This window comes from Martes martes (assembly GCF_963455335.1).
Source record: "Martes martes genome assembly, chromosome: 10".
NCBI classification, from domain to species: Eukaryota; Metazoa; Chordata; class Mammalia; order Carnivora; family Mustelidae; genus Martes; species Martes martes.
Window position 1 is genome coordinate 9,561,556 of NC_137898.1, and position 23,377 is coordinate 9,584,932.

General features: G+C 60.7%; 1 protein-coding gene across 3 annotated transcripts; it reads left to right on the plus strand.

Annotated features, from left to right (window-relative positions):
• Window positions 1-667: 667 nt before the first annotated feature.
• RAB3IL1 (RAB3A interacting protein like 1) lies at window positions 668-19,126 on the plus strand (the record flags this gene model as incomplete). Of its 3 annotated transcripts, none has more annotated exons than XM_080815822.1 (10): window positions 668-729; window positions 9,268-9,520; window positions 9,916-10,011; window positions 10,121-10,198; window positions 10,448-10,666; window positions 12,263-12,391; window positions 12,487-12,599; window positions 14,123-14,222; window positions 17,162-17,228; window positions 18,071-19,126. In XM_080815822.1, 10 exons carry the CDS (start codon window positions 719-721, stop codon window positions 18,151-18,153), a joined length of 1,149 nt encoding a protein of 382 aa, XP_080671948.1. In that variant the 3' UTR covers window positions 18,154-19,126. The 3 variants fall into 3 exon arrangements, with proteins under 3 accessions (XP_080671948.1, XP_080671949.1, XP_080671947.1); XM_080815823.1 differs by lacking the exon at window positions 668-729 and adding an exon at window positions 11,602-11,748 and having other exon boundaries at window positions 9,149-9,520; XM_080815821.1 differs by lacking the exon at window positions 668-729 and having other exon boundaries at window positions 9,149-9,520.
• Window positions 19,127-23,377: the final 4,251 nt, after the last annotated feature.

Consider the following 23,377-nt stretch of genomic DNA (forward strand, 5'->3'; position numbering starts at 1 on the left):
GGGGCGGAGGGGCGGAGGGATGGAGGGACAGGAGGACCAGTGGTCTGGGATGAGGTTTTACAGAGGACCTAAATCCGGACAGGTGTGCGTGGTGGGGGTGCATTCCCCCGGCCAGTAGATGCTGGGCCAAGGCAGGGAAGGGATGGGCAGGCAGTGTTCCCTACAAGAGCGGAAGGCCCTTTGCCAGGTGGGCGTGGGCTGCGGGTGGGGGAGGGCTGGGGTTGAAGACTCGGGGCCAAAGGTGGGTCTTCCTTTGGGATGAGCGCTCAAGAGTAAACCCGAGAAAACTTCTTTTGGGGTCTGGCCCCTTTCCCACCCTCCAGGAACCGGCACAGAGCCCGGGAAGCCCAGGGCAGGGGTGTGCGGGCTAGCGGCCGGCTGTGGGCGCCGGGGGCTGTCGGCGGGCTCCGAGCGCTCGGCCGCCAAGGTTCCTGAGCAGCCGTGGCCGAGGGCTCGGGAGCCGCCGCGCCGGGGCGCCGGGGGACCAGAGAGGAGTCCGCGGGCCGCGAGCCCCTCCCCCGCTCCAGCCGCCGCATAGTCCCGGGGCGGAGGGGCGGGGCCGGGCACGTGTCCTCGGGCCACCCCCTCGGCCACGTGACCCGCCGGGAAGGGAGGGGGCCGGGGCGGGCTGGGGCCTGTGGGGGCTGCGGGCGGGCCTGACAGGCGGCGGGCGGGGACGCGGCGCGGGGCGGCGCAGGGAGCTCGCGGCGGCGCCGGGATGTGGAGCGGGTAGGTCCGCGCGCGGTCCCCGCACCGCGGCGGCCTCGGGGGCTAGGGGTGGGGGGGTGTCCCCGCCGCGTGTGCACCCGGCGGGCGGCGGAGGGGCGCCCTGCAGCACCGGGACGCGCGAGCTAACTCGCTGCGGAGGTGGAAGGACGCCCCGCGGGGAGGGGTCGGGGGTGCTCTCTGTGGGTGCGGAGTGTGGGGTGGGCGGCGGACCTTCCCGGCGTGCGGGCGCCAACTCCTGGCTCATCTGGAGCGCGAGGGAGAAGGGGGCGGGCGGAGTGGGGGTGGCTTGCAAGCCGGAGTAAGTGTGGGGTATGCACCTGGAGGAGCCCCCCCGCTCCCCCAGCCTGGGTGAACCCTTGGAAAGCAGTGCAATTGGGAAAGGGGGGCTGGGTCTCTGCCAAGGTCGCTAGTTAGTTGATGAACCTCCATCTGGGGCTCCTGGATCAGCCGGCTCAGAGGTGTGCGGTAGGACCTCCCTGCAGTCTGAAGGAGGGCAGCACCGTCCCGGGTCCCGGTTTAGTGGCCTGAGTCCCTGTTGCCGTTTATTGGCTCTCAGGGGTGATCCCCGTTCCTTGGCCGACGTGGTGTGGGTCCCCTGCCCTGTTCGCAGGAAGGCTGTGGTCTTCTCAGGGACTTGGGCAAATACTTCCTCTTCCCCATGGCCTGGAAAGGCCAGGTCCTGGAAGAGCTGTGGCCAGAGTGGAGTGGGTTGTATTCCTGTAAAGAACTGGGCCAGCTGGTGGGTGGGGGGAGTCCCAGGACAGGGCTATTTCCCAGCCAAAGCTGGGGAGTGAGGGCAGGCGTGCTGGAGGGAGGAGTGGTGCCGGCTGGCTGGAGAGGTTTCTGATGCCTGCTGGATCCTCTTGACTCCATGGTCCCTAGCAAAGCTTGGGCTGAGATGCTAAGGAGTAGTGAGTCTTTGTCCCCAGCAGGGGGTGCTGGGAGAAAGAGCTCCAGGTAGGGGTGAGGTGTGGAGAGGCATGCCCCTTAAAGGGTGAAAGGTGAAGCAGAGCGTGTTCTTTGAAAAAGTCCTCCCCCACCCCTGAGGAAGACAGTTCAGGGAGAAAGTGGTTGTGTGGGACCTGATGGGGTTAGCACAGTCTTGCGTGGGGTTAACTGTGTAACAGGCAGCCCAGTCTGGAAGAAGCTTGTGACCCGATGTGTTGGGGGTCACCCAGGTGTAACAGTCACTGAGTTGCTGTGTGATCTTGAGAGTATGTCCTCACTTCTCTGGGTCTCTGGGTGAAATGAGTAGCTTGGGGTGGGAGGGGTTGGGGGCTGATCCATGCCCTGAGTGCCCTTCCCTGGAGGCATCCGGGTTGGGGCCAGACAGACAGGGCTGGGAGCCCAGTAGGTCCTCTTTAAGGACAGGGTGAAAAGGACTCAGGGTCCTGGAGAAGACCCCCCTCCCTCCGCCCCAGTCCAGCCTCCTGGCCATATTCCCAAGAGCCTTCTGGATGAACCAGGCTGCCAAGCTGACCCCCACATGATCCTCAGTATGACTCATTTCTTTTTGTTTCTTTCTTTTTTTTTTTTTAGGATTTTATTTTTTTATTTGAGAGAAAGAGAGAGCTAGCACAAGCAGCAGGGAGGGGCAGAGGGAGAGAGAGAGAAGCAGACTTCCTGCTGGGCAGGGAGCTGGATGCGAGGATCCTATGATGATCCCAGGACCCTGGGACCATGACCTGAGCCAACGGCAGACGCTTAACTGACTGACCCACCCAGGTGCCCCTATAACTCACTTCCTATATGTACATTTAGACCCTTAGGCCCTAGCCTAACCCCAGGGCCTAGCCAGGTATAGAGCACCTAGTAGGCATTTTATAAATGCAGATGGAAAGCTTGAGGGGCACAAGGAGGAGTTGGACACCTGGGAGTGAGAGGCTGACTTTTGGGGTTACCTTGAGCACGGCATTTTTGTGGATTTCCCCTAATAGGATATTAGAGGCAGGGATTGAAGGATCAGGGGCCAACTGCCAACATCCACTGGGCGCCTTGAGTCCTAGGAGCTCACCCAGACTCCAGCAGGAGCCAGTGGGGACCCTGCTTGGGTTCCTACTTGTCCATGTAAGTCCAACTGAACTGCTTGGGCTTCTGGCCCCCAGGGGCTCAGGACAGTCTGGGTAGGTGCATATTTTGTCCTTTATTCTAGAGTATGAGGAGTCTGGGATCGGGGGTCAGTGGCCCTGGCTAAGCTGTCGATGTCTCTGGGGCTTCCTTCCTCACCTACCTTCCTTATCTGCTGGTGAGGGATGGTTGCCGCTAATGGTTAGGCCCTGGTGCCGGTTCACCCCACCTTGGCCGTGGACCCAGGGCTGCTCCCCTGGGGTGGGTGGCAGCGGCAGGACTCTGCAGGAGCTCAGGTGGGCCCTCTTCCTTGGGACTTCTTGCGTAGGAGCCCTGAATGCTGAACTCAGAGGCAGTTCCCCCCAAATTGGGATGCTCCCCTCCCCATCGCCCAGAGCTTCTCATGTCCATAGTCTTGGATGCCAAGCCTGCTCTGAGATGGGGTGAGGGCCACTTCTTGGGTCTCTGCAGCTAACACAGTGCTAGGTACTTGGGGCTTGGTCAGCAAAAGCCAGAAATTGAGTTCTGGCCTAGTTTTCTCCCCTGGTCTCCATTTCCCTCTCTGATAGACAGGACTGATCATTACCTATCTCCAGGGAGAGCCAGGCTCGGATGGACCGCTCAGGAATGAAATGAGATTCCCCTACCCTCCCAGGGATGGAGGACTGCATCTTTGGAATGAGCGGGATGCTGGGGAGCCCTGGGGCTGCAGACGGGCTGTGTGATCTTGAGCAGGACACTTAACTGCTCTGGGTTCTGAGAGACTTGGATTTTCAAGCTCCTGCCTATCCGGCCTAAGTCACAGGGGTCCATAGGTTCAGACTTCATCTGGAGTATGGAAGAAAGGTGGGCCTCCTGCCTGGGAAGCATTTGCGCACCTCTCCCAGCTGCTTCTTCCTGGAAGCCCTCCCTGATCTAACTATCTACCCTACCCTATCTATCTATCAGACCCTCATGAGAATCCTGCTTGTCCTAGACTCTCCCCACCTCTGCCCAAGATTTGTGCCCAACAGGGTGGTGGTCGGCAAGGGGCTCAGGGACGGTGCGGCTCAAATCTGTGTGGTCCTGCAGATTGGGTGGGTCGGGGCTGATGGGGTGCCTAGCACATGAGAGATGCTCGCTCTGTATGTGTTGGATTTTCGAGGGCCCTTCTAGGACTGAGCAGGTGGCTGTGCGTGCAGAGTGAGCTCCTACACTCCCAGGCCTGGTGCTGGCTCTCCGTGGAGAGCCAGGGCTGGGCTGGGCTGGGCTGGGGCTCCCACAAGGAGAGGCTTGCTCAGCCCCGTCCACCTGATTCAGGTGTTCCAGCCTCCCTGCCTTCCACCCGGCAGCCAGGTCCCCCTTGCTGGAGTGGTCCAGATTTACCTGCTTGCACCGCACCCCCCCAACCCCAGAGTCCTGCTCTGCTCGCAAGCCTGACGTTCTGTTCCCATGTGTGACATATAGGACACCGTTGTCCCATTCTAGAACTCTCCCTCCCGGCCCTGGGGTGGCTGGTCCTAGGCTCCTCTGTTACTCCTCCCCCAGTGCTCCCTCAGACTGCAGCTGCTCCCTCCGGGCGGGTACCTCCCCTCAGCCACCTAGAGACCTGAACAGGACATGCCACTTCCCAGACGCTTCAGCTACCCCCTCTCCCTTCCCCTTCAGACCCCCTCCCAGTTCCCTGTTCCCATGGCGGGCACCATTTCATTATGTTAGTTAATAGCTGTAGTTTTGTTGCTTTTTTTTTTTTTTCCCCATCACCCTCTCCAGCCCCTAGTTCCTGCCACTTGTTCCTGCCACAGTTCCCCCAATTCCCCCGTCAGAGTCTTTTGTGTGTCTGTCGCCTCCGCACATCCCTCCCGAGCCCAGGACCTGCCTGGCTTATGCAACAGCCTTGGATGGAACCCCCACCATCCCCACCCCCCCAACCTCTCAGGCACTGGCTCAAACTTCCTCAAACCCCATCTGCGTCCTGCCTCACTTCTCCAAAACCACCATTCATCCCTTTCCTCCCGTCTGGATTTCTCCGGGTGACAGGTCACATGATGCAGTAGTGCAGGGACTCTGGGTTCTGTTCCCACCCTGCCTCTTCTTTGCTGCGTGTTCCGGTCAGGTCACCATCCCTCTCTGAACACCAGGCGCCTCATTGTCCAGACCTGCTCGGGGGAGCATATCCCGGCAGCGACATTGTGAGGGTTCAGAGCTGAAGACGTAGCCCCCCTCTGTCCTCTTCGCCTGGCTGGGCTTGCAGCCCGGCTTGCAGGAGCCGATGCGGGAAACCTTTGCTGGGACTCCTCGGGGCCCCTGGACAGGAGGAGTCCCTTGGCTTGGTCAGCCTTGGGGCTTACCGGAATGCCTGTGCGTGCAGGGCCGTAAGTGTGAACGGGGCTCCTGTGCCGTGGCACTGCCCCATAGACCAGATCAGTGATAGCCACGCTGTTGGCCCCGGGCAGAGGGTGAGCGCTCCCAGCGTGCCCTCCCAGCCTCTCCCCGCTCCACCCCATTTCAGAGCTTCCCTAACTAGTTCCTTCCGTCTTCTCTAATGAACCCATCGTGCCCATTAACACAGGGATCTTTAGTTCAAAGAGGTGACCTGGGTTCTGGTCAGTGGACCAGTAGGGAGAGATTGAAGGGCAGAGAAGACTCATGGCAGGTGGTTGGGCTGGAGATGGAAAGAGTATGCCGGGTCCTGGTCAGGCCCTTCTGGCCCAGTGGGGATTGCTGGGACCATTGGATCCAGGGGTCCTCATTCCCAGCTTGCCATTTTTTGTGGATGGGGACGAAAGCCCTGCTGGCCCTTCTAGGGCAGGATTGGGGGTGAGCATTGTGGTTGCTGCTCCCCGCCCCCCATGTGTGTTTCCTGGGGAAGTGACCCAGTGGGGCCTTTCCTGTCTAAACTGTCATGGGCTCTAGACAGCAGAACCTGCTTCAGGATGGGGATGTTGGGTGCTCCCACTTTCCTCTGACCTTGACTCTTACTGTCTCCTGCCTCTAATCTCTTCCCAGTGGCTCTGGGTCCTGTAACAGGCCCTCCCTGGAGCATATTCTGGACTCTGGACTCTGTTTCTGCAGGGAATGGGGGCTGAAAAGGCTCGAGCTGAGGGCTGTGGACCTGGACTGAGGGGTGGGGAGGGGGTGTGGGGCAGAAGAACTGAAGGAGTAGCCCATGCTTGTCCAAGGAGGGAGTTCCCCAGCCCCGCGGGCATTCACCTCGAGGTTTTCCAGCCCCTGATCTGGGATGCTGAGTATGTGATGATAGAGGATTCTGGCTTGGGCTGGACCTATGGGGCCTGGGGTCCCTTCTTTCTCTGAAATTTCTGAGTTGCCTCACAGCTCTGAAGCATGAGGGGAGGGCCTACAGAAAGCTTCCCTCCCAGTACAGGGAGACCCCATCTTTCCTGAACCCCTGGCCCGGGCTTTGGGCAGTTGGTAACGTCCGGGCAGTCCTGCTCTTCCCACGCTTTCTGCCATCAGGATTTTCAAGTTGGGATTTTACACTGGGGAGGGGGGAATGTGGGGAGGCCATCATTTATTTCCTCTGGCTGCAAAATTGGGCTCATCCTTCCCAGCAGTGGGCTGAAGTGAGAGCCTGTTGGGAAAATGATGGAGGACGGTCCGGCCGTTACCCCAGCCCATGACCTTGGGACCAGCAGGAGAGTTAGTGACCACTCTGGTGGCCTTCGTGGGAGGGGCTGGAGGTCTTTTTCTCCTCAGCGGGGACGCGAGTGATGTCTGGGGTGGTCCTTACAGAGGAAAAGACATCAGAGCTGGGTGTCTAAAACCTGGGATCCTGCCCTATGTCCAGTGCCATCCCTGCTGGTCGCCCCCCTCCGTGGCCCACAGTTCTTGCTCGTCCTGTTGAAGCGTACAGTCCCTGAGTTGGGTTCTGCTGCCCCTGGCTATTCCAAGTGACGAGGGCCATCCTCTCTCACCCGAGGAAGTGGCCCTGGGCCCCAGGCCTCCAGATTCTCAGCCAGAAGACCTCCCTGGGCCTGTGGTTTGGGCTGCGGGACCCAGAGCCTGGGCAGGCGAGGCAGTGTGGCTGCAGATGGCCCCGTCTTTCTCGGGTGCTGGATCTTCTTCACCTGGTTCTTAGTCCACCTCCTCCAGGCTTTTACTCCCGTCCCACAGGTGGCTTCAGAGAATTGCAGTGACATTCCCAGGGTCTGGTGTGTACCCCAGCTTGGAGCCTGGTGTGGACCCTGGCCCGGCCCGACTCTGGCTGGCCTCTGCTCTCAGCCTCAGCTCCCCCAGCCCCGGCCTGCCCTCCTGGGAGGCAGTTTCTGGGCCGGAGCAGAATCTGAGAAGTCAGTCGGGCCAGAATTGGGTCAGATTTCCCTGCTGCAGCCAAGGAGGAGTCTCCTGAGCCCGCCTGAGCGTCGCAGCCCTGGGTCCTGAAGCAGATGCCCTGACTGTGCCCGCACACCGCCCCCTACCGGCAGGGGGCGCTTTGGGCCTGGACTGTAGAAGTCCCGGCTATCTGGCCAGCAGCGCCTCTGAGCAGCCCTGTGAGCCTGGGCCCCTTCTGCTCTTCTCTGAGACCCCATCCCTCATCTGTAGGACGGGGACTGTCCCTTGAATGCTGTTGAGAGCTGTAAATGAGAGGACAGGCACAGAGCAGCCCAGGGGGCCTCTGGCCCAGGGTGAGGCCCCCAGATGCAGACCCCAGCCCAGGGCTGCCATACCACTGCCACAGCCCCTGCTCACACCTTGGAGACCCCCTTGCCAACGAGGACCCCCCCCCGCCCCCACACACACAAAGGTATGAGGAAGGATCCCTGTCTTGCGTCGTCACTGTCGATGGAGCGATAGATGTGTTTTCCCACTTTATCTGTCAGAGCCCCGGGGCCCTGCCAGGCAGGACCCAGCCAAGCAACTATGAAGCCCAGCATGAAGCCACACGCTCTGCCGGTCCCAAAGCAAAAGGCAGACTGGGCTGGGCGCAGGGACAGGGCCACGTGAAGAAGGATTGGGAATTGGCTCGTTGCTAGGGGTCCCCTGGGTCCCCAGCAACTTTGTGCTACCTGGAAGGAACCGGAGCTCAGGGGCTGCTTGGTGACTGTCTCAGGGTCCGGATGACAGGGAGGAGGGACTGATCCCCAGTCTTGCCTTTCACGCTTGCGCCTGAGTTAGCCTGAGTCCCATGACCCCTTGGCCCTGGCTTTTCTCCCTCCTGTGTGGGCCCCGGGAGCCCCCTCCCCTCCCCTTCCCCACCCCCTCATCATGGCCCCGAAGCTGCTGGCTCAGGGGCCCGCCAGCTTCTGCTGAGTGAGCGAGTCCGGAGGTGCTGTCTTGGCACAAACCGCTGCTGGGCCCCGAGCCCTCTCCCTTCCTGCCTCCCTCCCTCCGCAGGGTCTCTTGTAGGGTGGGGGGTGTGGATGGATGGGGGGGGGGGCACGAAGGCTGCTGGCCACAGCACTACCTCTAGGGGCTTTGACTTTAGGGAGAGAAGGGTCCTGAGGCCCAGAGACGGGTGTTTGCCTGAGGTCGTCACAGGGCAGAGCAGCGGAGAGCCGGGACTGTCCCCCACAAGGCTCAGGGAGCAGGAAGACAGTCTGCCTTGCCTGGGCTGTGTGGCAGAGTCTTCCTTTCTCAGCTCTGCGGGCCCTGGCTGGGTCCTTCCTCTCCTGCCCACCCGGAGTGCAATATAATTTGCATAAAATTTGCATTAACAGTAGCCAAGAAGGCAGTTCCCATTTAAGTGCCTCCTGTATGCAGAGGTTTTTTTTCTTTAAATTTTATTTTTTTATTAACATATAATGTATTATGAGCCCCAGGGGTACAGGTCTGTGAATCGTCAGGCTTACACACTTCACAGCACTCAACCATAGCACCCTCCACAATGTCCATGACCCAATCACCCGTGTGCAGAGGTTTTTGTTTTAAGATTTTATTTATTTATTTGAGAAAGAGTCCCCTGCCAAGAGCACAAGTGAGGGGAGGGGCCAAAGGAGAGGGAGAAGCAAGTCACCCCACTGAGCAGGGAGCTGGACTGGGGGCTGGATTCCTAGACCCCGGGATCAGGGTCTGAGCCCACGGCAGACGCTTAATGACTGAGCCACCCAGGGACCCTCTGTGTGCTAAGGTTTTATGTACATCAGATCCACTGGGTGACCCCAGAGGTAGGGCCCAAGGGACTGTCCCCACTTTGTAGAAATGGAGACTCAGATTCTCAGCACTGATGCATTTACAGTCTCCTGCTGGACAAACCCGAACTAAGCACCTACTGTATGCCAGGCCCAGCCCTAGGCTCTAGGCCTGAGAGGGTGGTTGTCAGTGAGGAGGGCGCCCTGACCTGGCCCCCAGGAGACCCCGCGTTTTGTCCTTCTATCTGTAGGACAGCTCAGTGACAGCCTCGCGGGTAGTGTACATGTTTTACAGATGGGCCCAGACCAGGCCCCGAGTGGCAGGCGTGTGGCTCAGGGTCAGTCCCTCGGCTCAGTTCTGGGTCTCAGGACCCCCACCCTGGACTTGCTGTTTGCCCCGCAGCCAGCCCCACCCAGACGAGGGTCACCCGCCGCCCCTCGAAGCTGTCCCAGTCCCCAGGAAGAGCGTGGGCCCCTGCAGAAGCCACAGGGAGTCCCCAGGAGGCCTGGCGGAGAGCCCTGGAGGGGAGGAGGCCCAAGGTGAGGAGGGCCCCGCGGCCGCCCGGCTGGACGTGTTGCGCCTGCGAAGCTCTTCCATGGAGATCCGGGAGAAGGGCTCCGAGTTCCTGAAGGACGAGCTGCACAAAGCCCAGAAGGTGGGGCTCCGAGGGTGGCGGGGACAAGGGGCGCCCCTGGAGGGGGCCGTGGGCTCTCCCTGAGCACCCGCACGGAGGCCATGCCGAGCATGAGGGCAGCACAGAGGAGAAACCAGTTAGAGGAGAAACCAGTTCTGGTGACTTCTGAAGGATTTCCAGCCATCTGGACTGCTCTGACGGCCCGTTCTGAGCTCTCAGAGAGACCGACGGTTGGGGTTTCGACATCGCGCTGCAGCAAAGTGGGAAACGCATCCTAAGCTGTAGGGCGACAGGAAGGGAGGCTGGGGCTCGGAGGCCCGCGGAAGAGGACCCTGGCCGTGGAGCCCAATTGGTGGGCATGGGTCCCCTCCCACCCCCCACGCCAGGCTGACAGCCGCCCGCCCTGGACCCCGCAGGAGCTGAAGCTGAAGGATGAGGAGTGCGAGCGGCTGTCCAAGGTGCGGGAGCAGCTGGAACGGGAGCTGGAGGAGCTGACGGCCAGCCTGTTTGAGGTACCGCGGCCGGCCCGCCGGGGGACGGGTTGGGGGACGGGTGCGGGAACGGGTCTGCCGGCCGCGCGCTGGCCCCTCACCGCTCACGCACAGCCTGCCTCCTTCCCAGGAAGCCCACAAGATGGTTCGGGAAGCCAACATGAAGCAGGCGGCGTCGGAAAAGCAGCTGAAGGAGGCGCGGGGCAAGGTGAGGCCCGGCCAGCTCCCAGACAGGTGCATCTCACAGAGCCCTGGCATACAGCGAGCCTCAGTTTCCCCATCTGTAGGATGGGTGTCTCAGTCCCCACCTCAAAGACTGTTCCAGGGGTAAGGGGGCAGGGGGGCTAGGTCCCAGTCACCACTGGGACAGGCCGTCCTGAGCCGGGGTGGCCAGTGGCTGGCAGCTGCGGTGACATTAGGCCTGGACTGGGCTTGACGGCCCCCTCTTCCCGGCCAGATCGACATGCTGCAGGCGGAGGTGACCGCCTTGAAGACGCTGGTCCTCACGTCCACACCAGCCTCCCCCAACCGCGAGCTCCACCCACAGCTGCTCAGCCCCAGCAAGGCCGGACCCCGCAAGGGCCACTTACGTCATAAAAGCACCAGCAGCACCCTCTGCCCCGCTGTGTGCCCCGCGGCTGGACACACCCTCACCCCGGACAAGGAGGGCAAAGAGGTGAGGGGTCACAGGCGGCCAGCGGACACAGGAAACAGAGGCGGTGTCCGGCGTCAGCACGCCATGGGGCCCCATAGGGAGACCTGACGCCTTGCGGTGTGACCTGGAGCCTGTCCTGCCATCTCTGGGCCTCGGTGTCCTCTGTCTGGGAGGGCTGGGCAGCCTTTTTGTGATACAAGGTTTGGCCCTCAGGCTCTGGGTGTAGTGCGTGTACCCCTCACATCTCCCATGAGGGCTTGCTAGCCTGTCCACACCCCTCCAAGCTGTAGGTGGTATTCTGGGCACCTGAGGCTGGCCTGGGGCCTGAGGGCCTTGCCTGGGCTGGGGGAAGATGGGGGAGTTCTTCGGGAGGACACCTTCCCTGGACCTAGGGAGGCCACTGCTGGGCCTCTGGGGACAGGCTGCTTGGGCCCTACATGTCCGCAGCCCTGAGGTCCAGCTTGTGACATCCTTGGACTCGAGGGTCCTCAGCACCTTCTGGTGAGGGTACCTAGACAGGCAGAGCCTTTGGGGGCTCTCCCTACACTCCCCAGCCTCAGCTGGGGTCTTTGGTCCAGGCTGGGCAGTGGACTGTGGCGTCCTTGGCCATGGGTTCCTGGACACGTGAAGGCCCCTGCCGGAGCCTCACCTTCCTCACATAAGTAGGGCCTCCTGGAGCCAAGGGGGCTCACAAGCCCTAGGTGTCAGGAGCTCAGCTCCGGGCCGCACCCAGCGTGCCCTACAAGGGCCACATGGGACTCGGGGTCCTGTGGTCTCTGACACCAAGGCAGCCCCCAGCTCCATCCTGCCCCCTGTCTCTGGGGTTCCCAGGGAGGGGATGCCAGGCAGGCCTCGCCTCCACTTCTGAGTTCTCAGCTTCTGACCGTAACACTAACATCTCCTTCCTCCCGTCTGTCTCTGTGCACCTGTCTGTCTGTCTGCCCCGCCCCTCCCAGCCCGGGCTGCCCCCCCTCCTCTCCCTGCTCCTCTGCGTGGTCCCCAGCAAAGCTGTTCACCTCACCTACGAGCCGGCCTGGCAGCTCCTGCCTGGGGAGCCGCCCGCGGCCCCCTCCTCCACTACCTCTCTCTCCTTTTCCCGACAGGTAATGGCTGGGGAGAGGGGCCGCCCCTCTGCCCCCGCCAAGCCGGGCCTCACTTACACCGCATGCGCTCAGGGCCCAGGGCGACCAGCCCGTCGTCTCCACTCCCTCCCCCGCAGTTGGTGGCCCCATGTGTGTTCTGTCTGTGTGCATGTGTCTGTGTGCGGGGGGGGGGGGCACCCACGGGGCCCTTCTTCAGCTTTTCCTCCTCCAGGAGGCAGAGGGTCTTCGGGACGCAGCCCTGGACCCAAGTCTGTGACCCTGTAGAGCCAGGAAGCTAAAAGCACACCTAGCTACGGAAGTTTGGGTTCTGAGCCCCTGGGGGCAAAGGGAAGGAAGCACTTCTTCCTTGGAGCTCTGCTGCCCTGCTTGGGCCCCTGGGGACAGACCCATTGGCAGGTCTGCCCTTCAACCTCCCCGGTCCCCACCTCCTTCGGCTCCACCTGTCCCTGCCACGTCGGGGGTGGGGGCCCTCCAGCGCCTTGACTGGCCCCCTTTGGCTCACCCTCCCCCACAGGTGGACACCACCCTGTTCGCAGAGTTCCAGGCCTGGCGGGAATCACCCACCCTGGACAAGACCTCCCCGTTCCTCGAAAGGGTGTACCGGGAGGACGTGGGCCCCTGTCTGGACTTCACCATGCAGGAGGTGCGGTGGGGCGGAGGGCGGCCGGCCCCGGGGCCCAGCCCTGCAGCCCGAGGCCAGCCGCTCATGGCCTGGCCTGCCACCCTGCTTTGTCGCAGCTCTCGGCGTTGGTCCGGGCAGCCGTGGAGGACAACACGCTCACCATCGAGCCCGTGGCTACGCAGACACCGCCCACGGTGAAGGTGGCCGCGGTTGAGTGTGGCAGCACCAAGTAAGCTTAGCGCCCTTCACCCTCTGCTGCCTGCTTGAGAAGGCCATGCCTAGCCTTGTGCTCTGCCCAGGGGGTAACCAGGGACTGAGCCTCGGCCCGTCTCCGGGGGGTCCTGGGATGGGACCCAGGGCTGGAGTGTGGTGCTCAGGCCCGGCTAGGGAGGAGCGCAGAGGCACGCCGGCTGACCTCAGGCAGGGTAAGGAGGCAACTTTGGCACAAATTCCTGCCTCTACTCATAGATTCCCGTCCCCCACCTCTAGACCCTCCCGGGAGTCTCCCTCTTCCTGGCGGGCCTGACAGGCATCCCTCTCCCCCCCTACCCACAGTGGGTTCTGGGCCCCATCTGCCATGTAAGTGATGTCGCTCTTCACTCTCCTTGTGCTGATAAATAACCACGCTGCCCTTGGCTTCTCGTCCTTCCTGCGGCTCAGCTGCCATCGAGCAGGGCTCGCAGCAGAACCGGATAGCCAGGGTAGAGCAGGGGGCAGAGGCGGGGAGCCCTTGCCCTTGGCATCCCAGGGTTTGTCCTCCCACGGGGGTAGCCTTGTCACACAGGGGCACCTTTGAGCCAGGTTTTGAAGGACGAACAGCAGTTTGCCAAGTAGGGAAGGGCCCTTCAGGCAGAGGGAACAAAAGGAGCGAAGATACGAGAAGCCAGGGTGTTAATGGAAACATCACTGGGTTTATGAGCAGAGCCATGGGGTGGGGAGGGAGATAGGGCTGAGACTGCAGAGTGTTTGAGGTCAGAGTATAAAGGGTCTTGGATGAAGTTTGGGCTTTGACTCACTAGGCCAGCATTTCACAGTCATCAATAGATGTTTCCTAAAAAGAGGGCTGCCAGGTCCAATCAGAGTCACAGTGAACCTGGAGGCAACAAAGGCACTGATAAGTCCCGCAGCCCAGGTGCCTACTTGACCTTCCTCTGCTCCAGAGTCTCCATAATGGTTTCCTGGGCAGTAGGAAAGCAGCAGGGAAAGATGATGGGCTAGATGTGAGCTTTGGAGGAGCCCCTGGCTGTAAGGTGGAGAAGGGGAGAGGGGAGGCAAGGGGCTGGTTAGAGGAGCTGAGGGGATTCAAGCCAAAAGCCCTGCTGGCACGACCTAGCCTGAGGACCTGGTGACCAAGTGGAGGAGACAGTGGACTCCTGTTTAGTTGGGGAAGGTGGGACTGAGTCTGAGGGCCCCAGTAAAGTAGGGGGTGTTTTGAGGGGCTGCAGCGAGTGGAGCTTTGGTATACCTCACATGAGGTGCACTGAGCTCTCCTGCCCCCTAGGGGCAAGGTGAGGGGTTCAGGGGTGAGATCCAACATAGGTTAAAGGTCTCTCCCAGGGACTTCTGAGGCTGCCGCCTCCTTCCCTGGCTCCTGGGAAAGCTGGGGTTCAGGGAGAGAATGCCAGGCCCCCCACCCCCCTGGTCCGCTTGCCTCTCCCTCCCTCGGTGCATCCTTCTGCCTGCCATCCTCCCTGCGTGAGCTGGGTGGGCGAGCCCCTGCCAGCCACCACAGCCCCCTCTGCTTTCCCCTAGTACCTGTGCCCTGAGCGGGCTGGCTCGTGCCTGTCGCCACCGAATCCGGCTTGGGGACTCTGAGAGCCACTACTACATCTCACCATCCTCCCGGGCCAGGGTGAGTCATCCAGTGGGAAGGTCCTGGGCTTCCTAGGGGCACCCTGGGCTGGGACTCAGGGCCCCAGGCCTAGGAGCCCAACCTTGATCTGCAGAGCAGGGCACAGGCTCAGAGAGGTGCAGAGACTGACTCAGGCCACACAGCCAAGCCTGGTGAATTAGTTTGTCATTACTACAGAACCAATTACCATAAATTTAGTGGCTTAAAACCATCCTTTTATTATCTCCCTGGGGCAAGAGTCTGCACAGCTTAGCTGGGTGTCCGGCTCAGGGGCTGCAGTCAAGGAATAGGCTGGCTGCCTCCTTTCTGGAAATAGTGGTCCTCTTCTGAGCTCCCATGGCTGTTGGCAGGGCCCAGTCCCTCAGGCTGGGGGCAGGGAGGACCGCGGTGCCTCTTTGCTTGCCGAAACCTAATCATGGGAGTGACATTAGAATTCAGGTTTAAATTCCAGGCTCCCACCTCCCAGCTCAGGCTCTGGCCCCAGACTTTTGAGAAGGTGCTGAGGTCTCTCTGTTACTCGAGACTGCCATGGAGGGTGCCACGAGGCCTCCGGGAATCCCAGCTCCCATCCTCACCTGCCGAGTGGCCCAGGCTGGGTCAGGGGACCTCACCGAGCTGGGGGATGAAGGAGAGAACCATCTCCTGTCCTTGACCTATTAGAGGCTTTTCAAAGGAGTCGACGTGGGCAGATGGCCCCGTTGTTGGGCAGCTTGTCTGGGCCCAGCAAGCTTCCGCAGGGTGCCCAGCGTGTCATCTGAGTGCATCCCACAGCAGCCAGTTGAGCTCCGTTTGCTGATGGGAGTCTGTGCCTTAGAAAGGAGGGGCGTGACCTGGACCGGGGGCCTCCCCATTCTGAGCTCAGTCCGCCTTCCCCGCAGCCTCTGCCCCGCATCTCTGGGCCCAGAGCCCCTTCCAGGGGCCTTTTTTTGGATCCTCACCAGGACTCCATAGAAGGAACCTCGCCAGCCATTCTGTGCCTGGCAAAACCATATCCATAGATGTAAAAACTAAAAAAACACTATAGAACTTTGTTTCTTCCCGGCCTGTGTGTCTGTGCCTTGGGCAGAGCTGGGATGGGAGATGAAACGGTGTGAAATCTTAGGAAGGAGTCCCCACGTCAAAGAGACCAAGGCATATGGCATCCGTAGGGAGAAGAGGTTTCCATCCCTGAAGCGTAGCCCTGGGGAGAGAACCCCACTGCTCCCTGCCTCTCCTTGCTCACCAGCCTGCGGTGGGGGCCCACTGGCCACTGGGAAACTCCGTGGCCTGGCACACAGGCTTCTCCAGCACCAATCTCTGCCCCACCTCCTCATAGCCCCTCCTGAGCCACATGGGCTTGGTCCCCTGACTGGGGCGCCCCTCTCACACTGGCCCAGGCCACCAAGCCCCTGCACATGCTTTGTCCTCCTCGCAAGGATTTCTGTGTGTTTGAGGGTCCCCTCCCTGTAACTCTGGACCCCCTGGGCCCCCACACACTTGGCGTCCCTCCCCTGGAACCCTGGGCATTGAGTAGGTACAGTTTTGGTCACAGCTGCTGGCCACCTTCTGTCCTGTCTCCGGTTGGGTTCCCTAAAAGCTGAGCCCAAGATGAGGATTTTACACCATTCTTAGGAGGAGTGAAGAAAGTAGAATGCGGGGATGAGGAAGCAAAAGAGGAGATAACCTCAGCTGGAGTCTGGCTGCAGCCTGATCCTTGGGACCTCTGCAGCCCAGGGGGAGTTCTACCCGGAGGCAAGAGAGCTGGCCTTTTTTACACCAGTCATTGGCTGTGGTGTGCCAGGCTAGGAGGTACAGAGGGGCACCCATGAGCCCTTAGTGGCCAACACTCTCAGCCATGGGGAAGAGGGCCCCAGCAGCAGCACCCTTTCTTGCAGTAGGAGAGTCTTTGTGGAAGGGCCCACATTGGAGCCAGCTTAGGGTCTGTGGTGCCCAGTACAGGGCCTGGCATGGAGCACGCCTCAGGCCAGGCGGGGGGCTTCCAGCCTGGGGATGCAGGGCAACCCCGGTGAGCAGCTTCTGATCCCCCTGCCTATCCTGGCATTACCAGGAGCACCAGGCCAAGGCCTGGCGGCCAGGTCCTCGAGCCCCTGGAGCAGGCAGGTCCCTCAGGATGAGCGTGAATTCTAGGGCAGGCCGCCTGGTTTCACCTTCCAGTTCAGCCACTTACTGTCTTCGTGGCCTCTGTAATTGTGGTCCAGTAGCTTTGTTCTTAGGGTCTCTGTTTTCCCCGTGTGTAAAATGGGGACGATAAGCATGTCTGCCTCACGGGATGCTTGTGCTGGGTGAAATGTTAGTTGCTGCTGGGTTTTTTTGTTTTTTTTTTAATTGGGAGGAGTACTAATACTGCTGTTCGTGATCAAATTTTATTTATGTATTTTTTAAAAGATTTGATTGAGGGACACCTGGGTGGCTCAGTTGGTTAAGCAGCTGCCTTCGGCTCAGGTCATGATCCCAGCGTCCTGGGATCGAGTCCCACATCGGGCTCCTTGCTCAGCAGGGAGCCTGCTTCTCCCTCTGCCTCTGCCTGCCTCTCTGTCTGCCTGTGCTCACTCTCTCTGACAAATAAATAAATAAAATCTTTAAAAAAAAAAAAAAAAGATTTGATTGACTTCCTTGAAAGAGGGAGAGAGAGAGAGAGCGCACAGGAGCGGGCGGAGGGGCAGATGGAAGGGGAGAAGCAGACTCTCCTGCTGAGCAGAGAGCCCGATGTGGGACTCGATTCCGAGACCCCGAGGCTATGACATGAGCTGAAGGTAGACGGTTAACCGACTGAGCCACCCAGGCAATTATAGAGCCCAGCCCTGTTCAGCTCAGAGAGCATTATCTGGCTCTGATGGGATGTGGGGTTTCCCGCTCTGGTCTCTGGTCTGCCCTGGCTTTTGGGGGGGACCCCTTTTGTGAAGGCTGGCGGGTCACAGCCTCCCTGCTTCTGCCCCCAGATCACCGCGGTGTGCAACTTCTTCACTTATATCCGCTATATCCAGCAAGGCCTGGTGCGACAGGAAGGTGAGCGCCCCCTGGTGGCCGGCGGGGCTGGCCCATGGGAGGGAGCAGGCAGGCCTGCAGCGGTGTGGGGGGTTGACTAGGTGCTTTGTGCCCAGGACAGAGGACAGAGGGGAGGACTCTGCCAGCCTCTGCCAGGTCCCGCTGCCTTCTCCCACCCAGAAACTTCTCCCAGGCCCCAGGGTTCGAGGGGACTGCTCCCTGTTACCGGCTTGGCATTGGAAGCCCTCCATGATGGGGTGGGTGTCCCTTGTGGATCTCCTCCTCCCCACTGGGGGTACACCTCATAGTCATTTGACACCAGCTGCTGTCTCCCACTTCACCTTTGCCCGCCCGGCAGGTCCTCCATCCACCTGTTGTCCCCTCTACCCCTGTTCTGCAAGGCCTAGCGTCCTGCTCCTCTACCAGACTTGTCCGTTTGGAGTTTGAGCCTCTCTTCCCGGGCGTCAAGGCCTTGGAGGGGAACTCGGACTGACCCCGTGGCTCTGCTGACCACTCAGGGTCTCCGAGCCTCCGGGGAGACAGGGTTGGGAAGCGTATGGAGCCCAGCAAATGCATGGTGGTGTGTTTGTGCACGTCAGTGTCAGGCCGTGGCCATGACCCCCAGTGTGGTGGGGTAGGGTGTGTTCAGCACTCAAGTTTGCGAGGCTTCTGTGTGGAGCCTTAGAGAGGTCCACTGAGAGGTCCACTGGAGCCTTAGAGAGGTCACTGAGGTCATCTCTGCTGGGGGACTGGGGAGCCCTGGGTGCCTGCCGACTGCCCCACCCAAAGCCAGGGGAGAGGGGCCAGGCCATCTGCTCGAGGGGCCCCTGTCCCTGAGCAGTCCATCTTCTTTCCACCTGCAGCTGAGCCGATGTTTTGGGAGATCACGAGGCTGCGGAAGGAGATGTCGCTGGCCAAGCTCGGCTTCTTCCCCCAGGAGGCCTAGGGCATCGTCCGGGGCCTAGAGGGGGGCTCTGAGCAGCAGCTGACACCTGCCTGGGAAGACAGGGTGCTGGAGCCGGCCCTGAGCCAGAAGCTGAACCAGATGGACGAATGGCCAGGCCGTGGACGCCTTGCTGAGCTGGTCCCAGACCTTCATCCCGGGACAGACAGGACCTTGTGAGCAGACATTTGTCTTCACAGACACCAGGAGACTTTCAAGAAACCACCAAAGACCAAGGAGTTTGGACCTATACTTGGGCTCAGCCCTTGGGAGGGGGTACCTGGGGCAAGCCCGGGAGCTGCTGCTTGCAGGTGCCTTGTTGCTGCCACGTCCTCAGAAAGGGGCCTGACACCCACCTGGGTGGCCTGACCTCCAGGGTATCCTCCCCCCACCCCCAACCCACCTCTGGTCCCAAGCCCTGGGTCACCAGCACCCCCTGGTGGCCACCCCTCACCTATTCCCAGGCAGCCTCCCTGAACTGGCCCCAGAGGGCCCTCTGCCTCCAGCATCTGTGGGGGTGGTAGGGCCCCAAGGGGCTGTCAGGGACTTGCACACCAACCTGTATCTGCTTGAGAACTGTCCCCAAACTGTTCTTAAGATGGATCAGGGCCCCTCCTCCTTGCACTTGACCTCCCCCCTCCCCCCATCTGAGCCCCCGTGCTCCAGAGGCCCTGCCCCCACCACCACTGGAAGGATTAGGATATTTTCTCCCAAAGTAAAACACAGACAGGGCCTCAAGACACCTATGTCTGTGTTCAGCCATGGGTGGCCATCTAGACGACGGGGACCGCGGCCACCAAGCCCTGCACACAGGACCGGGGTAGGGTGGGCAGGACCCAGGCCCCCTTCCTCACCCCTCAAAGCCCACTTGGGACCGGGATCCAACCTGGACACATCCCTCACCACAGCTGATTTCCTCCTTTGAATGGAATGTAACACGATCTCTATTTAATAAAGGAAGGCTTTGTTGGTGGAGGCTGGGCAGCCACGCGCCTTCACTCCTGCGCCCTGGGGTTCAGGCCAAGGCTTGGGCAGCTGAAGGAATGAAACCAAATCCTTTCCCAGCCAGCCCTCGTGCTTGGGATTAGGCCCAAATCCTGCAGGGATTGCTGTGGGGAGCACCCCTCCAGGCCTCTCCTGCGGTCCGTGGGGATGTGGGTTAGCAGGGCCGAGCCTCGCTTCCTCTCCCCTGCGGAGGGGCCCGCTGAGAGGGGAGCAGCGGTGCCGAGCCTGCCTCTCGTGCTGTCTCGGGGGCACCTTGGGCAGATCCCCTTCTCGTCTCCCTGTGTCCATCTAACGGGAGGTTGGAGTTCAGAGTCAAAACCTGGAGGCCGCCTGGCGAGTGCCAGACGGTGACGGGATTGACTGGCGATGTCTGCCAGCAGCATGGGCGGGGATGGATGTGGTGGCTCTGGCCTTCCCGGGCCTGCTCACGGACAGATTCTTAGCAAGGGCCAGGAGTCCCCGGGGTGGACCTGGGGAGGTATCTTGTGATGCCAGATCCCCTCCCCACCTGTAGGGCTGTGGGTCAAAGCCCGTGGGGGTCTCGGGGAGGAGAGGAGCATAGCAGCTTCTGAGTCAATGTGTCCTGGGGCTGGTGAGGGGGTCCCTACTGGCCTGAGGCCTCAGGCTGACTGGGCCAGCCAGGCCTCTGTCAAGGCCACCCAACCCTATCCCTCCCTCCAGCCAGTAGCCTTTTTGCTCTTGGTCTACTGCCTCACAGATTCCCCCTCTCTTCCCCCACTTCCTCTCCTCCCCATCCCCCTCCCATCTGTGACTTGAATTCCCTCCCTCTCCCCGACTCTCAGATACCCAATGGTCAGGTCTCTGACAGACGTCCACTCTCGTCCCCAGGGTGCTGTGTGGAGCACAGAAATCAGTGATGGGGGTCAGGGGAGGACGTGTGTGGCCATGTTACACAGGGTTACCCCAACATCCTCTCCTATGTACCTGCCTCTTTCTGCCCTCCCCTTTGTCAGTCCTGGGTCAGCATGAAGGCCTGGGCCTCGAAGCTTCCCCGCCTCTGGATGAGCCACCCCCAGGGCTGAGGAGACAGCAGGCCATGTTTCAGGAGCCGGGACAGAGCGTCCCACAGCCCAGACTTGCTCGCCCTGTCCCCGGGAGAGGATTGCCTGTCAGGCCTGTGGGGCTGTGGTGGGCACACAACAGTGGAGATACTTGGGTGAGGTGCTTGTCAGGGACCCAGGGACACACGATCTGGCTTCAGGACCTCCCAAAGGTGGCTGATATCCGAGCACCGCCATTGGCCCCAGGGCCTTTAAACAAGCCACACCCTTGAAGCGAACCAATGCACTTAAACCTCAGAGCCATTCTGTTACCCCATTTTGCAGCTGAATCCCCTGAGGCACCGAGAGGTCACATGGGCAAGGATGGGAATGCAGGACCCCAGCTCCAGAGCCCAAATCCAGGACCCCTTCTACTGAACACCCGCCTTGGGCCTGACATGGGATTAGGCCCTTCCCTGTTTTTCAGAGATGTAGAAACGGAGTCTCAGGCGGAGGCCAAGCTGGATTTTCCTTACGTCTGTTCCCCACGTTTTTACCCAGTCACATCTGCCCTCACTGCCCGCTTCTGGGGGTAGCGGGTTGGGGGGGCTCTCTGGAGGGAGGGGCTCAGGGCTTTGGCTCTCGGAGTTGGGAGAGCCGGGTTAACTGACATCAGCTGGACAGGAGTTGGTCCTCTTAAGTGAATTTTCTAGATGACTAAGTGCTGCCGACATATGTGGTCACCTCTTAAAGGCCGGCAACAACCACGGCCACAAGCCCAAGCCCTCGAGGGGGCTTTCCACGGTGCCCTGCCATGTCATGTTTTCCCATCTGCAAAGTGCGTCCTGATGGGATGTTGCTGGGACTGGGTACCTGGGCAACAGCTAGGCTCCTGTCGGGGCCTCGGTCTGCCCCTCTGTGAGTTGGGAAGATTAGACCACATGCGCTTTGCAGCCCCTCCCCCACCCCTTTTCCATTTATCTTATTGGGGTAAAAAGCACAATTTAGCATCTGAACTTCCTGCCATGGTCTGTAGGAGCCACACTTTCTTTACCCACCCATCCCCTGCTGGACACGCGCACTACTACCACCTGTGGCCTAGCGTGGACGATGCCACGACGGACACAGGAGTGCGGTGATTTCTTCGAGGCCTTGCTCTCAATCCCTTTGGATATTCACCGAGAGGTGGGTTTGCCGGGTGACAGGCCACCCAGACCGTCTTCCGTGGAAAACTCCAGACCGTCTTCCGTGGAGAGGGTGCCATCTTACGGTCCTGACAGCAGCGCACTCTGGTTCCGGTTTCACTGCATCCTCACCCACACGTGTCACGTGGGTGTTTCTGGATCACTGCCATCCTAATGGCCGTGGGGTGATCGCTCACCGTGGTTTCGAGGTGCATTTCTCCGATGCCTGATGCCCTCGAGCATCCTTTCATTTGCTTCTTGGCCGCTTTTCGCGCGGCTGCCTTGTACCAAGGGGCACTCTGGGGAGCCCCGCCACGCGCCGCAGTGATGCCTCTGGGGAGGGACTGTCGTGGCTGGTCAGGCCACCACTCTTCTGTCATTCTGTGGCCCCGGGCCCCCTCACACGGTGAAGAGCTGTGTCCAGGGCCTAATAACCAAGCCCATCGTGTGGTGAGCTTTAACTCAAAGCCAAGTCGTAAAGCTCGCAGAACCCAGGCCTGGGCTCTAGGGCCGCTCTTCCTGGTAGGCCCAGAACTTTCCCCTCAACCTCCCCCAAACTGGGCTATTTCTTGCTGCACCTCTGCCTCTTGCCCGAGCCTCGCTGGCCTGCACAAGCATCACTCGGCTCCACGACCTTGGCTAGTGGTTCCACGGAGGGTGGAGACTTGAGTGGGTCCCACGAGAGGCCTGCGTGTCAGCTCACAGTCCCGGGAGAGGCTCTGGGCCAGGGGCCAGATGCGGGTTGGAGGGGCTCAACCCCAAGCAGGCACCTCCCCGCAAAATGCTCCAGCTGCCCAGACCACCCTCCCCTGCCATTTGGCTGGCTCTCCCCTCCGCCTGCCTAAGGCTGAAGCCTGGCGGGGACCCAATGGCAGCTCAGGAATGTCAAGTGGAGCCTCTCCCTTTCCAAGTGGTCCCAGTGCCCTGACATGGAGGGGGCAGGGAAGGGGATAATAGGGTCTCAGGTTCTCCCAGGGCCCCTGATTTTAGGAGAGTTGCAAGGTCCACTGGGTTGAAGCCTGGAGGGGTAAAGCTACCTATGGAAGGCCCCGAGGCCTGCAGAGAAATCGTGTGGGCAGCTGTTGATTTCACTCCGAGAAAGAGACACACAGTTCAGGCCGTACAGGAACATAATGACAGACGGCAAGAGAACTCAGCCATCGCTCTCTCCTTGCCAGGGTTGAGTGCCTGGAGGCATGGCTCTGTGGCCCCAAGCTCTGTCCTTGCTTTACCTCCTGGGGGACCCTGTGCAGGCCTTCATCAGCTGGGGCAGGTGGAGGTTCCAACCCACTCCACTCCCCCAGCCGCCTTGCACATGGTTGAGAACCAGGTCGGGGGCTCAGGGAAGGTGGCAGGGGTGAGCATCTGAACACTGAGGTCTGCTGAAGCTGGGGTGGGGGCCACGCCCATTGTGCAGGGGATGGAGATTGGGGCAGGAGGTTCAGTTCCGGTAAGAGCCTGCCCTATCTTTGTGCTCACCTGCGGACATGGTGGCAGCTGGGGTATCTGCAGTCACCTCCCACCTCAGCCACCAGCCACACACACCTGTACTGCACCCCCCCAACATGCTCAGGGAGGGGGATCAAGGGCACCTCAGTGATCAGGCAGCCCAGGGCCATGGTGACAGCAAGGCCTTACCGGTTGTCCTGGCAACCGAATAGAAGTCTCTTGGTACCAAGGAGAACCCAGAGGCCCCTTCAACCTTTCTTGGCACCCCAGCCCTCCTGCCCCACAAACACTGGCTTTAATGATTTCCTACAAATTGTTAAACCAAGATCAAAGGTTAGCACATCAGAGAAACATACTTAGTGTTCTCCAAGTGCATTCCCAGAACCAGCCCAGTGGCAATCTCCCCTGCGAACCTTTTCCAAGCACGGTTCTCAGCCCCCAAACCAGCACAGCTGAATCCCACCCTGGGGGTGAGCGCGGCGCTCCTGCCTTAACAGGCTCCCCGGCCGCCCCACTGCAGAACGTTGGCCTGACCGCACTCCACATCACGTGTGAACGCTTCGCTTCTAGGAACAGGTGTCTTTATCT